General features: G+C 33.7%; 1 protein-coding gene across 3 annotated transcripts in view; it reads left to right on the forward strand.

The window, feature by feature from the left end:
* Window positions 1-16,195, forward strand: part of LOC142980261 (esterase FE4-like) — a 21,676-nt gene extending 5,481 nt beyond the window's left edge. For 2 of the 3 annotated variants that reach the window (XM_076125606.1, XM_076125608.1), the window contains exons 2-4: window positions 3,781-3,964; window positions 9,100-10,382; window positions 14,715-16,195. In XM_076125606.1, coding sequence (XP_075981721.1) covers window positions 3,794-3,964; window positions 9,100-10,382; window positions 14,715-14,913 — 1,653 coding nt within the window. In that variant the 5' untranslated portion in view covers window positions 3,781-3,793 and the 3' untranslated portion in view covers window positions 14,914-16,195. Of the gene's footprint in view, window positions 1-488; window positions 562-3,780; window positions 3,965-9,099; window positions 10,383-14,714 lie in introns of those variants that run through there. The other variant, XM_076125607.1, reaches the window with a different exon arrangement.
* Window positions 16,196-16,629: the final 434 nt, after the last annotated feature.

Genomic DNA, 16,629 nt, shown 5'->3' on the forward strand with positions numbered 1-16,629 from the left:
AACAGACCACATTAAAATCTTGAGACGGTGCAATAAAGATCTTTTCTAATTTTAAGCTAACATTAAGTAATTATTTTTTAATTAAATAGTTTTTTAGATATTTCTAGATTTTTTAGACCTTTTCAAAATTAAAGAACAATAAACGGTTAGTATTTTCCCACAATGCAAACACTAGAAATAAAATATCTAGATTTTAATGTTGACTTCCAAATGTACTTTAATGGACGTATTTTTCTTATTTCCTCTTAGAATGGTGATGTTGATAATTGTCGTATGTATCGTATAGTGGACAATAAAAACATAGTTGTTTAGATATTTCTAGATTTTCTAAACATTTCTAAAATAAGTGTTTTCCCACAATATAAACACTAGTTTTTTGACTACTTCCAAATATACTTTTTTGGACATGTTTTTCTTATTTCCTCGTTCACTGGTGATGTTGATAATTGTCGTATGTAGTAGTACATTGAACAATAATGAGCATAGTGGTGGAGTTGCGCGCACGCAGTTATCACGCGCACTTAGTTGCGGTTCATTGCGGTTTACGTGCATCGTCTGTAGGTGAGTTTAAATGGTATTATTGTTATAACGAAATTATTATACTTATATATTTTAATAATTTACAAAAATAGTAGCAATGGTAGAATGCTCTGTTTTTAATATTTGCAGATAATGTATTGTCATTAAGAATGTTAACATAGTTTTGTTAAATTGAAATAAATATTTTATTTTTATTTTAAATATACATAAATACGTACTTATTAAAAAAAATGTATTAAAAATGGTAAATATGATTAACAAGTTCAAATAAAAATATTTTAGCGACAAAAACTGAAGTGGCTCCATAATTTCATAAATTAATTTTATGATCGATATTTTCCGAATTGCATTATTGGAAGTATAAAACCATTTCTAAACCAATTACAAAAAGCTTATTAAAGTTTTTCTAAATAACACTACCGTAGAACGGGGTGACTTTAGGAAAATTTGGGGTTAATTTGATATTAGAAATAAGTTAATAGCTCGCACAAAAAGTTAGTGACGAGTTCAGTTGTCCGGTTCTCGGTAGTAAATATCACTGTGAATAAAATTGTAGCATTTTAAATAGCATAATTGACCCTAAACATGTCCATTTCTTTACATTTTAAAGTAACCCCTGCATTCAAAAGTAACCCCGTTCTACCGTACCCTTGATCAACATAGACTACATTTATACGGACTAAAGATAATCGAACATGTTGGCAAATTTTTCAACATAGGCAAAGTAGCAGATCGAAAGTATTAATAATATAAAATACTGCGATCTCTCAATAAACATTATTTTTATTTCTCTTATTTCCAAGTGCATAACATAGACAACTAGTCTAACCGGATAAAGCTGCCTAGCAGATTTTTCCATAAACACCTATAAAAGGACAACTGATGTTGATAGTCAATAATTAGACCTGTTGGTTTATATTGAAGATTTATTTTAAGTAAAGATAGATGTTATTTTAGCAATTTGTTGTACATCTGAAAACTATATTTTCTTTTGTGGGTATCAATATTATCGGATGCAATCTTCTTCTTCTTATCGTATCGTTAGTGGTCTACCTAGTGTCAAAATGGTTCAAGCCGCCCAAAGGTAAACGACTTTTATACCTCTAGTTTTCAAAATCCGGGACCGACGTTTACGTGTCCTCCGAAGTACGGGGACGTTCAGTTCAAATACCACTAACCGGTCACCCATCTATGGAATGACCGCGCCAAGATTTACTTAACCAACAGATCGTTTATCAACCCCACCTCAACTAGCTATTAGGATACAACCATACAATTTTATAATGAAGTTGCAATTTACTGCTACTTCCATTTTTATTTTCAACAATTGATAATATTTTTCCCTGTATTGCTTATTACAGTCATCACTGCAATATTATTATCTTAGTCCCAAAAAGCGATCAATGGGCAAAGCAACCTAAGCGAACACTAGGCGAACACTCTATAGGTGGGTGGCTGCAATGGTATTTGAGCTTAGAGCGTCTGGTCTTCGAGTGACTTTGATACTAGGTTGCCCACTAACTATACGGTAACTAATGAAATGTGCTTGAAAAGATACATAACTTTATATAGGTACATGACTTTTTAGGACTAAGGAAGCGATTTTACCCCTCCCACCCAAAAACAAACAGGCCTCTCCTATAAAACAACCAGACAAACAAAACCATATTTGCCAGTCAATTTGAATTCTTACAAAATATACAAATGACGAATAATCCATACTAATATTATTTACTTTGTTTATATAAATATGTATTACCGGAGCTAATAAGCAATTGCGTAATCAGATTGAGTATACATTATGTACAGTGCTTGTTTACATAGGGATTATGTACAAACGTCATTTGTTTACCTGATCTTGAACCTTCCAAAATGTTTAAATAGTTTTTTAATGGTTTTTGTCATTAAAAATGTATCCATGTAAATGTTGACATGATATAATGATAGTCGTTATAATAATTGTTATCAACATTTTGACCACGATAAGCTTCAAGAAAATATATTTAGCTCTGGAAATAGCATACAGTAGATATATATAGCAAAGCTAGTAAAATTATAAATAACTAATAATATAGTTATGTGTTTATTTAGTTCATGTTTTATTATCTAACTATTTTATAAAATAAACAACAAATAAGGTAAAGTTCTTTCTTAAAGTTAGCTGGTGTTTCCAATTCAACCTATAAAGAAAAATACAATCATAACCCTTCGTTAATGCTGTCCCGCGGTTGAGCCACCTAGAAATCCGAAGAAAGAGCTACTTCAGTATACTAAATTACACTAAACAAATAATACCTAGGGCTGATTATAGCCGAAACTAGCAATAGAAAGCCAAACCCTTTGCTATTGTGTACACGTTTAACCAAACTTTAAGTTGCCTCACTTGCCACTAAGAATTTACCTTATATAAGCGAATTTCGCTTTCTTTTTGATACTAAGTAGGAAGCTACCAAAACCTTAAAAAGGTACAGTCAGCTAATAATGTCTCAGCCTCAATATTCGGGGGTCAGAAGTCAGGCACGTGTCAGCCGCACTGTCACTTAACTGTCACGAACACTTACTTACTTACGTGGCGTAATAAAAAGTATAATACACTCAAATGTCATGGCAGGAGAAAATTGCAATGTCATACTTAATTGTGTAGTTACTTCGTGATAATGAGATTTATACTATAGGCTGATATCACGGGTCTTAGAACCTTTCTTACAATTATTATTGATGCTGATATTATTCTCAAGAAACATGTAAAAAAAGCCAACCTGGTAGCCGAATATAGAATATAATCTCCTAGGCAATATAGCCAATACTTCTGGCTGGCCTCGGCAGCTTAAGACCTGTACGCGGCGATCACATATGCTTCTGACCGTGCCACTGAGGCAGTATATAGAAAATACGCAATCTATAGCATCCACATACGTTTCACAAATCTGTTTAAAAGCTTCCTTGAGCAGTTGAGCACCCATTTAGATGACAAAGCCTGCCCCAAAATATAATTTAGATCACACAACAACAAATTCAAACCAGTCACAAATTCTTAAAAAGCTATAAATCAGTATTACTAACATTGCTACTGCGTAATTCTATAGAAAATTTTCAGTAGTCTTGTGTCTTCGATATCTTAATATGGTCAGTGTCAGGAATAGTTCGAACTAAAGTGGTAACACTATCAAACTAAGACATAAAAAATACAAATGAACTATTTGTCAAAATATGATGAGCAATTTTCCACCATGTGTACAGTGTCAAGTGAGAGATGAAGTGGTTGGCGCTGGCGTGGCTGGTGGCCGCGAGCGTGGTGCGTCAGCCGGCGCCCGTGGTGCGCGTGCGAGGAGGCCACGTGCGCGGCGCCGTCAGCCACAACGGCAAGTTCTTCGAGTACTTCGGAATACCTTACGCGACTGTTAATGAGAGTAATCGGTTTCAGGTTAGTATACCTTCTTTTACATACTTTTTTGAAACAAAGACTGTCCTATTGCTGGGCAAGCGTTTCCAGAATGACGGAGGACTTGGATCTTAAGTTCACTACGTTTTTTACAAACATGTCTCGTATTCCATTAAACTCTGACGTGAAATTAATTAAATTCTCGCTATGTCACTCTTGATCAAAAATATCCAGATGCAATATCCGAGTGATGCAAAAAATAACAATTTATCACGAATTCAAGACCAAATCTATAGAAACAATAATGAAGTTTCAAATCTCATATTCTTATTTGAATAAAGTTCTGTCAAAGCAATCCTTAGGCTCCACTTAGAATAAAGCCATATCTGATTTCGGTGGGCCACAAGGTCTAGTGCCTATATAAGCAATGACAGGTAACTAAGTATATGTACCTCGTTTTGAAAAGTAGGATAAGCCTTCAAAAATCTTATAAAAAGTTTTTACCCTGAAAAACATGCATTTTATTTTTCACTCTACAATCACTTTAAAATCATCAACTTTATTTCAAAAATGCAATAAAAGGCTATATTTTACGGAGACCTACGTCCCTCACATACAGCAATACGAGAGGTACGCGTTCAAATCCATGACGAGTGATTGTAAAATAATAAAAAACAACTTTTATATCAAACATGACGATCAGTACAAAATATCTTTAAATGGCCGTGAAACTAAAAACTATTTGCACTAATTATATACGCATATTTGCTCTTTATGTACATAACATCACGCGTGTTTATTTTCGTAGGGAGGAGGATATAATATACGCGTAAACTAATATACCTAACTTGTGTGTTTGTTTGTAATGGGTAGGCTTAGAAACTGCTAAACTAATTCGATTTAATGATCAATTCTAGTCCACCCATGATAGTTTAGTCTAAGTGTTATGTTTATTGTATTTCTTTTTTGTGAAACTTATCTTGTGACAAAAATAAACACATTTTTTTATATGAACTGAAAAGTATTCGCTTCTTGGACAGTTAGGGTCGGCGCAAACGGGCCACCGACCACAGCCACTGGTGGCCAGCGACACCCACTTAACACGTTTTTTCATATATTTTTTATTCTGTAGCGAGTGGCCGCCACCGGCTACACGTGTGCGATGTGTCTATACAAAATATATGGAAAAACGTGTTAAGTGGGTGTCGCTGGCGACCAGTGGCTGTGGTCGGTGGCCCGTTTGCGCAGACCCTTAGATAATACTCGTTATTACTACGACTGCTTGTTACATAAACACAAAAACTACCCAAAAACCCAAACATGCACTTAATTCTACAAAATTAACATACAATAAGAGCTAACTTGACCTAGGATTATTAATGAAATTTTAATTAATTGTCTGCTGCTTCCCAAAATATATGACCTTAGAAAATGCACTTACGTTTGACTACACTAAACCTGAAGAATTCGTTTTACATACAGTACCTACTACAATGTAACCTATACAATATCTATGCTTATTGTAATTTAAACTTGTATAACATTATAGTTGTCTAGACTGTAAATATTTATGTCAGTATTCAAGACGTCATCGTCAACATAATCTTAACACGAAGAGACATACGTAAAAGGACATTTGTGTATCCTTTTTTCAGCTTTGGCATAAATTCATGTAGAGAGAGATTGCAAATAAGAAACTTATCATTTTTTTGTAAGAAAAAATGACCATTATTTTCTTTTCATTTAAAAGAAGTCGGCTCAGTTAAATACAATCCATCCCAACCATTTCAACAACTCAAGAACCTCTTATTTGCCACTAACGTGCTGTCTCAACTCTACCCTGTACAGGACGCGCCCGCCCTAACGTTTTTTTGTATGCCTAAAATGTCTCTACCAATAGGTTTAATGCGACCTTGAACAGGTCATCGCTGTGTTAATTATTTATGTAATTATTTACATGAATATTAATACTATTCACGTGAAATCCATACACTTGTACGAAAGGTAAATTTACTTAATCATTCAAACAAATTGTTGGTTTATTCTCTTTAAACAACGCGCTTTTCCAAAAAAACGCGTGTGGTAATTTGACGATGATCGTATAAAACTCTAGGTAAAATGGCTACTAAGAATATTAACTTGAAAATACAATCATCTTGAAATTAAATACAGCATACATCAAAAAATCGTGCTTTCTTCTTTTTTGTGTGACACTAAGGAACGCGCCTTGCGACTTACGACCATTACATTGTTTAATTCACATTCATACACATTTCATGTTGTCATTCAAGACCGCAACGTCGATTTTGAAGGATATCAGATAATAATATCTTATGTCCTTTTACTCCTTGCAAAGCAAAGTTTAAAGAACTATAAACTAAACCAGGTTTTTTACCTGTTCATTTATTTTTATAAAACTTTAGGCGGTTAGAGAATTTCATTCAGGCAAAAGAAAGAAAAGGCTCCCAATTATACAATTACAGTCAATTATTAAGCTATAAATATTATAATTACTTGAGAGCCCTTTTTTCTTTAACAAACAATATCTTTAAGTTTTGGAGATATTTTTCCGTTTTATAATAATATTACTAATACAACTATATCTCTATGTTTCTATACATTTATTACACTTTTATTTTTTACCTTACTTACTAAGGCCCATCTCTAATCCGTAAATATCAGTTTGTGTACAGCCTCATACCTTGGACTATGCTCAATATTTAGTTTAGAACCCATCAGTGACAATGTTTATAATCTGATGATCTCCATGACCCTCATTCTAAGGTCATCGACTTTACGTTATTTAATCGCCCTTAGATCTGACATTATATAGAATTTTCTTAGAAAATAAAATGGAGAGAAATCACTTAATTATAATTAGAAATACCTAACTAAATGAATAAAAAATATTTAAGGAATTAAAAGAAAAAAGGCATTCTGTTTAGCGATTGAAATCGAACCCAGACAACTTTTTAACTATAACGTTATATCTCGGAAATTGTACGAACACCTTTATGTAGAAGTATGGAATTTCATATATTTGTCAGGAACATGACAGTCTTGTGATCTCAGGTTCGATTATTTCTTAAAGAATAGGGTTGCAAACCCTCAAAATTTTAATGTCTATCTAATCTCTTTAAGATTCTTCATATAAAACATCTATCTATGTAGCTTAGACAGATAAAACGGCCACTACACCTGTTTGCATCTCTTATAACATGTAGAAAATAATCGAACGATTAGAAACACAGATAAATATAATAATATGCATCTTTTATACTCAAGGCTATTTATATTTATGAATTTATTCATTATATTTGCATTTAAATTTACATGTTATTTAAATATCTTAGATGTCGTCTTATTATGTATTAAAAGACGCAATTCGTTTATAATCTTTGAAAACTAGGTTACTGTAATATATTAATATCAAAGTACATAGTTATGTACCTTTAATAATGTAACCAAATCGAAAATATAGCTCTGACTGTATCTCTTTTTACTGGCCTGATTTCGATAAAATTCAGCAGCATGATTTATTATATCCTAAAAAGGACATTAGTATATATGTCCACGATAGTGAAGCCGTGATCAAATCTAATATAGTCTATATCTCAGAAAAAAATTCTAACATGTAAGCTTTCTCGGAGAATTTTTTTCAGACATGAGAATCGAACTTTACCCCTCAGTGCAATATAAATCTGAAAAGTGAGTCTTCATCACATGCAATTACACTGTCAGGGTGAATTTACCTCGCCGGTAATCAAACCCGGTCAAGGTAACCGAGTTACGGTTTCGCAGACCAGCTGGTAACCTTGAATTAGCGGATACTTATGTATAAGCGAATAAATAACGAGATTAGTAAGATAATAATATGTATAGATAGTGAAGTGTACTTTTGAAACTATCTCTTTGTAAATGTCAATGTCTGAATTTCAATTTTGAATGCAACTGTATGCATTTTTAATTTTGAGGGTTGAAAATTTATGCATTTATAAGATTTTTTCGAGAAATGAATAAGCACACAAACTGTGAGATTCAATGAAATAAACCCAACAAATACCTAAAAAGCTTATACATCCAAAGGATAAAAAGAAAAACATGTAGATTCCAAAGGAATTTAAACTGATGCATAGTTAGGGGATTATCACACACATTTGGGAAATTAAAATCCTAAACCAGCGCGGGAGAAAAAATATTATACTGTGAGGTGGGAAAATAGAGGCAGACCACATACCCCGCTTGTGTAGTCTTAGCGCGGCAGGCATCTAGCCGGTAAGGCGAAATTTACATGGACCCCGAAGGCTTTCACTGACGAAAAAAGGGAACAATAATCTTTATAAAAAATTCCATTCATACAGATCCGTGGGCAACTACTACCTAATGAAAAAAAATATGTAGAGAAGCTCATACTTTTATCCTTTATTTTTTTATTTGTTTATAGTCTATAAATGTACCAAAACAGCAATCAAATAAAATATAACAATAAAACTCACCGGGTGTCCATACAATACCAGACAATCTACAATTATTTCTATATAAAAACAAAACACTACATATTTGTCCCCAAACTTAAACAATAACAGTACATCAAGTGACGTCATAGTGTCAAGGTCAATGTCCACTACGGTGACCTTGAACAAGTATTACATATTTGGGTTATTGGTTATATGTAAAACGAGATTTCTGTTATGTCACTGTGACATAAACATGCTTCACGTTTCTCAATGGTTTAAGTTGCATAACTATGTTTAAAGTATACTTAACTAAAGTTGTAGTTTCATTTAAAAATATTTGAATGTCAAATCAAGCCTTAGATAGTTAGTTATTAAGACATTTTTAAATCGTGCTCTCGATAACGTCATAATTTTCCTTGTCCCTTCCTTATCTCACTAATTTTTTACATATTATTATGCTGACAATTGTAGAACAATTACTATAATTACAAAAATAGTAATATGTTTCACCTTATAATTTGTTAGAATTAACATAATAGATACAGGAAAATTACTATACTTAACGCTTTTTAAAACGTCATACTCAGGTCATCTTAACGTACCAATGTGACAATGTGCATATAATACGCAATATTATAAAACCACTAACTTTCTTAAGAAAATAAATAAGAAAAGATTATGATCAAGCAGTCACTATAACGTGCGTAATTATATTTCCAGGCGCCCCTCCCGGTAGCACCATGGAGCGGAGTCTTCGACGCCCTGAACGAGAACACGTGGTGTCCCCAGTCTGGCCTCGGCCCCATCGTCCTTGGCGAGCCCAACTGTCTCAAGCTGAACATCTACACGCCAGTACAATACACCAAACTTCTACCAGTCATGGTCTACATCCACGGCGGATGCTTTTTTGGAGGAACAGGATCACCTTACCTTTATGGCGGTGATTTTTTCGCCGAACATAATGTGGTTCTTGTAGGCATAAATTATAGACTGAGCGTCGAAGGATTCCTTTGCTTAGGCATAAAAGAAGCTCCCGGTAACGCTGGTTTGAAAGATCAGATAGCAGCTTTGAAATGGATTCAGGAAAATATCAAAGTTTTCGGAGGAGATCCTAACGATGTAACACTGTTTGGTGAAAGTGCCGGCGCTGTATCTACCTCGTTCATGATCCTGTCGCCAGCAGCCAAAGGTTTGTTCCACAAAGCAATACTGCAGAGCGGGTCTTCTTTAGCACCCTGGGCGCTTCAGCATGACCCCATAAAAGCAGCGAGTACTCTAGTCAAGAAACTAGGCTACAACACCAAAGACCCTAGAAAAATATACAGTATTCTATCAAAAAAGTCTACCAAAGAATTGATTAACACTATCAGCAGTTACGAAGACAAGTTCTGTGTCGCAGAAACTGATATATTTGTTCCGTGCGTAGAGAAACTGATTGAAGGAGTTGAACCAGTTGTAACAGAATATCCAGCAGACATTATAAAATCTGGAAACTATACTAAAGTTCCAATGATAATAGGATATACGAATAACGAAGGTATATACTTTGTATCAGCAGATTACGGTACCAGTTTAAAAAACAACAGTATCGCTATAGATCCTTTGAAGAGTTTACAAACAGACCTGCAGTTTCCATCAGAATTTGACAAGAACTGTACAGCAGAACGAATCAAACGTCACTACTTCTCATCTTACAAAGAAGAAATGATCATGGATATGGTGGACTTGTACTCCGACGTACATTTTAAGTTCCCTCTGGTACTTGAGTCTGAGTTGTACTCAAGGACGAGTGATCAGCCGATATACTACTATTTGTTCAAGTATAATGGTTTGATAAATATGCCGAAGATAATCTCAGGGTTTGGTCTGAGTAACGGCGCGTCTCATGCTGATGAGCTGTTCTATCTGTTCAAGCCACATTCGTTTCCACTACCTCATAGATATTTGGAGGAGAAAATGATCAGAAGAATGGTTACTATGTGGACTAACTTCGCTAAGTATAAGTAAGTATGGCATGTTTTTGTAGAAAATTATACAGTAGACAATGTCTTGTCCTTAAATGAGGTTATTAACATGGAAAATGTTTCATGGATTGAATTTGTTTAAAATTATAACGTCTGTCTCTGTAGTCCAGACCCTAGAGTATGCAATTACTTATCACAAGGTCTTGGATTCGATTCCTGAGTCGGAAAAAGTGCTATTAGTTATTACGCATTTCTATTAAACTATACTTAATACCCTTAAGTCTTAGTAAGTAAATTGATTACATGCGCCTAAAATCCTAAATGGTACAATGTGACTACATTTTAGACTCATATGCCTCCTACCTTCAACTAATAGCAATAAATTGTGGCAAATATCAAAAATATTGACTATAATAAAAACAAATAACAGTTAAAATACTTAGAATATCATAAAACACGTAGTTCTATACTCATTAAACGAACAAACCCGGGAGACGATATCTGTATGCATCCCCATTGTTTTTATTCGTTCATTTACAGTCGTTTTACGTACGAGGGTAGAAAATGAAAAGAGTTAAATAAGACAAGGGTCCTTACGTTTACGAGTATATTAAACGAACCTTTCTTTTAAAACCTTTTTTAATATTTTTTGTTTTATCATAATATAAGGTATTAAATGGGTAATTAAGGCAATTATATTATTTATGTGTTTAGGCATATATAATATAAAGGTTTTTTCGTTACTTTATAGCAGGTTATGCGTATGGCTTTTAAACGTACATATTGCAGTTATTGGCCATTTTCATTTCTACCTTTAACTACGTGTGCAGTCAAAAGCTTCACTTGCTCTTCTAATAACTCCCGTCAAAATACTTTGCTTAATTTCAAGATAAATAATATAGATTCATACCAACAACTTACATTGCCTTTACAAACATTTGAAAGAATCCAACCGCCAGAATTACTACAACCTCTTGACAACTCTACTGACATTTTACACTCATCATAAAACTAGCCGCAACGAAGGTGGCTTAACCATCTAATTGTTTAAATGGTGGTAAGGTCATCTTGATACGTTATAATTAACTGTCGAACAACTAATTAACTCATAAAAGATTACCTGTTGCAATAATAATTATATTGTTTTAGTACACAAACATAGTATGTATATGTTATGTAGTTACAACATCGGCATATACTAGGAAAATTTACATATTATATCGACCGTGACATTCAGACAATAAAAAAATATATTATTGTGTATAGTTTATTTGATAAACAAATAAAAATGGTTAACTCATGGAATCATTATAATTTGTAATTTAAATATGTTTTTGATAATATATTATTTACTAAATATTAACTTCATTTTTGATAGTACATTATTTACTAACTGACTTTGGTAACACTAAGCGTTTATACAGTCTACACACTTTTACTGATATTTAAAGTATTTTAATGGTCGATAATAATTGGACATAAACATTTTATAAAAACAAATGTTACCTTACAAAACCACTAAACAGAGTTATTTGTAAAACACCAAAAGAGCACTAGATAACAACATCATAAAATAAAAGACCTACGAGTTTTGACATAACTCAATACATAAAAGTATTTCTTGGACATTCATTTGATAGCTTTGTATTACATTTACCGTTAAAATAAATGGCGAATACCTTTTCACACACACATAACTTAATAAAAGCTAAAAAACATACAAATGTCTGGGAAAACCCACAACACTGCCACCAAAACTAAAATATAAGAGAACAAAACTTAAAATACTTTGTACAATAAATCCTCTCTGTTCATATCCAAATTCTCAGCACTAATTCTCCATTAAGACAGCATAATACTGTTTTATTTCCATATTTACCTTACATTACTGCGCTAGTACGTAGCCTGGCACATTGTTATAAATAAATTATGCAATGAACATCTAATTTACGACCGCCTTTATTCTCGTCACGCCGTAAATAATGCATTTTAATATTTAATTTGTATGCAAAACTGTGCATTTCCACTGAAATACTCGGTTTTTATGTCGGAACACTTTAATTGTAATAAATATGGAATGAGGACTTTGTTTGTTGAATCATACAAAGGAGATAGAAATTGCGAAATTAAAACTACTATTTTAGATAATAGGTTCAATGTATTTTTATTAACAAACACAATGACATAGAAAATAGTCTACTTTTAACAAAATTCATACTATGACTCTGGCAAAGGTTTTAATTTAGGTATAGCCGATATTTCGAATTTAAAGTCAGTAAATAAAAAAAAGCAATTAATGCGTGTACGTAAGTGTTTAATTTATAATTCAAATTACACACATACATATTTTGTCCGTACCTGCACCGTCCGTACCGTAACGGCACGGCACTACAAAAACAGAAACTCAACCTCCTCAATATTGACTATAACCTCTTGTTCTAGCTAGTATTTTAATATTAAAAATAGGAAAAAGCATAGATTTTTTGAACTTCTACTCAACAATAATCAAAATATATCATCATCATCACAAAAAAACCTAACCACGAAACCTCCAAACACCCGTATCCCATCCACAAACGCTACAATAATTAGATATAGTATTAAAATCAAACGAGATATTAATGTGTTGTGTGTCAATATGTAAATTAATTGCATGCACGTAACAGCGCGTTTGCTCTGCGCCAATATTTGTGATGTTTGTCCCGACACTGCTTAACATTGATTGCGATATTGTAAGGGTACTATGGCTATCATTTGTACACGTAATTAGCCAGTTTTGTGGTATTTTATAGTTCAATTGTAGTAAATTCAGGAACTTTAAAATTATATTACAATGTATTCACTCATGTGTCAGATGCGTTTGTACTAGTTGTATCATGGTACCTACTAATCAAGTAAAGGAGATCATCCATTTTGGGCCTTTTTTCAAAGTGCCGGCCAACAAAAAAAAGTGGCATGTATCAATAGAGCTAGCCATTTGAAACAATAGTTAGTATGGCACGAAACCGGTAGGATCGCTTTGAACCGAGTTATACAGGTTTGAAGATTCATAATATTCAAACATTAATTCATTTCTGAAAGTGCTGTGAAACATAAAATAATGATTGATTTTGCTAGAATTAAGTATCTAAAGCAAATGACCACTCTGAAGATGATTTAAGGTCGTAAGCCCACGTATCAACTCGAAAACGGGTCGTCACCGTATCAGCTCGAGATCATCAGTATTATTTGTATGTAATTCCCTACTGTAACACACTTATCGGAATCGTTATGTGATCGCCCCGGCGCACGACCATGGGAGTGGTTCGTATGCACATTATGCATACACCAGCACCCAGGGTGGAGTGTGGGGCTATGTGCAAATTCCGATAGAATTGTGGGCATACCTTCTAAACCGCAACATGTGTCCTCATAACAAAGGCCCTCATCACAAATCGTGCCCGAAGCACAAAATATTGTTCCACGTGCCGATGAGTCGGACATAACAACCCAACGGCAACACTCTAGATGACCTCTTACCTAGACGATGGTCTGTTAGTTGCACACAACCGAGGGTGCGTCACATAACGATTCCGATAAGTGTGTTACAGTAGGGAATTACATACTAATAATACTGATGAGCTCGAGTTGATACGGTGACGACCCGTTTTCGAGTTGATACGTGGGCTTATGACCTTAAATCATCTTCAGAGTGGTCATTTGCTTTAGATACTTAATTCTAGCAAAATCAATCATTATTTTATGTTTAACAGAACTTTCAGAAATGAATAAATGTTTGAATATTATGAATCTTCAAACCTGTATAACTCGGTTTAAAGCGATCCTACCGGTTTTGTGCCATACTAACTATTGTTTCAAATGGCTAGTTCTAACGATACATGCCACTTTTTTTTGTTGGCCGGCACTTTGAAAAAAGGCCCAAAAATGTATGGAGCGTGGATGATCTCCTTTAGCCCATTAATGTCCTAATAGGACATGGGAAAACAAGCATCTCCCGAAATGGATTCCTGTGGCCTACCACAGAATAATTAATAATATAATTTAGAATAATAATGTGTATTAATAATATAGAATTGCTACAAGCTGCAATAAATGACACTCATAGACATTGCCTTCATACACGAACTGTGTATAAAACTCTAAGAGCATAGAAAGACATACAAACATTTACCTGTTAAAGTTACAAAATTATTTTTGGCTGCTCTCTACGGGTCTATAATCGAAATTGTTTGATTACGATAACACTAAAATTATGATCAAATTTTTCGACAAGGCCCAAGGCCCATCGTCTCATCATTTTTTACCTTTCTCCAAAAAAGTAGTTACTTCAACAAAACCTAATTACTAAATTTTCTTCCTTCTTAATTCCAGTGACCCTACCCCCTACACGTCGCGCCTGCTGCCGTTCAGATGGCGCCCCAGCCGACGGTGGAACCCCACAGCGCTGGTGATCGACTCCAAGATCAGTACTGCCCCGATGTGGGACGAGGAATCCGTGAGCTTGTGGAACGACACATACAACAAGTATAGAAGACGGGACTATGGGTTCAAACAGTTTAAAGACTATTAGTGGTGTGTGATAACTAAAAATTATGAATGTTGGTCATTGTTGGTCTTTATGAAACTTTTTTAAAGTACTTTGAAAACGCAAGAATTCCTTTGAGAGTATATTATGTTCAAGAGTGTCTTTGTTAAGTCAATATCTATGAAAATGTAGATATGTCGGTTCAACGCCTGTTTTAAGAGCACACTCTTGGACTATAAATAATTGGCAAAACTATGTATTAAATCGTAGGGGTTATACTTGGGTTAAACTAAATCAAAGACCTTCAGACAACTTAGACACTAGGTTAAAAAGAAAGTGACTGTGATTGAATAAATTTGTATACGTAATGTTGTATTGTAAGTGATTTTATTTATAGCAGTTGATAATGTGAGTATTTAAATAACTAATTGTTGGTCAAACCCGTGCAAATTTGAAGCAACATGCAAGTGTATGTATAACACTAAGTAGTATAATAGTCGGTAAGAGACACAATGTTTTAGAGACACAAATTGAAAAATGACTCTTCATTCTACTTTAGTTATAGACGCGACGCGACGCGAAATGCGTCTATAACAACAGCCTAACATACGTCTTTCGTAGCCCTCAACGACGAGACGCAATGTTTCTTAGCTTTTTCAAATATCGCGTCAATTTTGCGTCGCGTCCGCAGTATATGAGTTACTCTTGGCTGTAGACAGACAATAGCCGCTCTGTTCTAACCAATGCAAGTGTTATTTACACATATTACATATTGTACATTATGTACAACCACAAGATATTATTATTAGTTATTGTACTATAGGGATGGGAAAATATGAATCGGATACAAATTTACATATGTATATATATTATTTGCATAGTGCAAAATAAACGAACTTTTTTTGATTGTACAATTTCGAAAAGTAACGTCTGTTTGCAAATATTATTGATTTTTTTTATAATAAATTAAATACACATAAATTTTCGCTTTCGAATTCGCTTCTTGTTGTTAATTTCTAAAAAGTTCATTACAAAATATGTTAATCACTAGAATCTAGGATCTATTAGCACTCCTGACATATTCTTAAATTCAGCAAAGTTGCTAATTCGGATATAAAACGAATTTGGGATATCCGCCAACTCGGACACAATTACTCCACACATCCCTAAGTACAGTCGCAAGCATAAACACGTCTCGTTTGTGGTTTGATCAGCTCCCGTATGGTGCAGTGTGATATTACTGATATTACTTCATGTTTGAATGTGTGATAGTGAATCTAGTCTTACTACAGTATGTACCAGTAAGAAATAAATTATGTATTGTTTTTGTCTTGTGTATTATTCTATACTTAAGGAATGACTTCATCAGAGAGTACCCATAATGAAAAAGGGAAGTGAATTTGAAAGAAAATTAAGTTTTATCTGATGAAAACTCAACACAGACGGACTAAAAAGACCCAAATCACAATTTCTAGAATACAATCGGGTTTAAGTTTCCATTGCACTAGACTTTTGTACAAAACCAAGAGCTAACTTTAATATAATTTTAATTTTGACTGCAAAAGGCGTGTTAAAAAGAGCATAATATAGCAGGAATATAACACAAATCTGTGAAACCTGTGCAATCTTAAATAAAATATAACTCGTATCATAACAAATAGTTTTATAACAACAGTGACAAAACATTTTCTCAATGTTCTTTATTCATCAACTTTAGTACAAGTTCTTAAAACAGTCACAGCAATTCACCAAACAAATATG

This window comes from Anticarsia gemmatalis, chromosome 17, assembly GCF_050436995.1.
Source record: "Anticarsia gemmatalis isolate Benzon Research Colony breed Stoneville strain chromosome 17, ilAntGemm2 primary, whole genome shotgun sequence".
NCBI classification, from domain to species: domain Eukaryota; kingdom Metazoa; phylum Arthropoda; class Insecta; order Lepidoptera; family Erebidae; genus Anticarsia; species Anticarsia gemmatalis.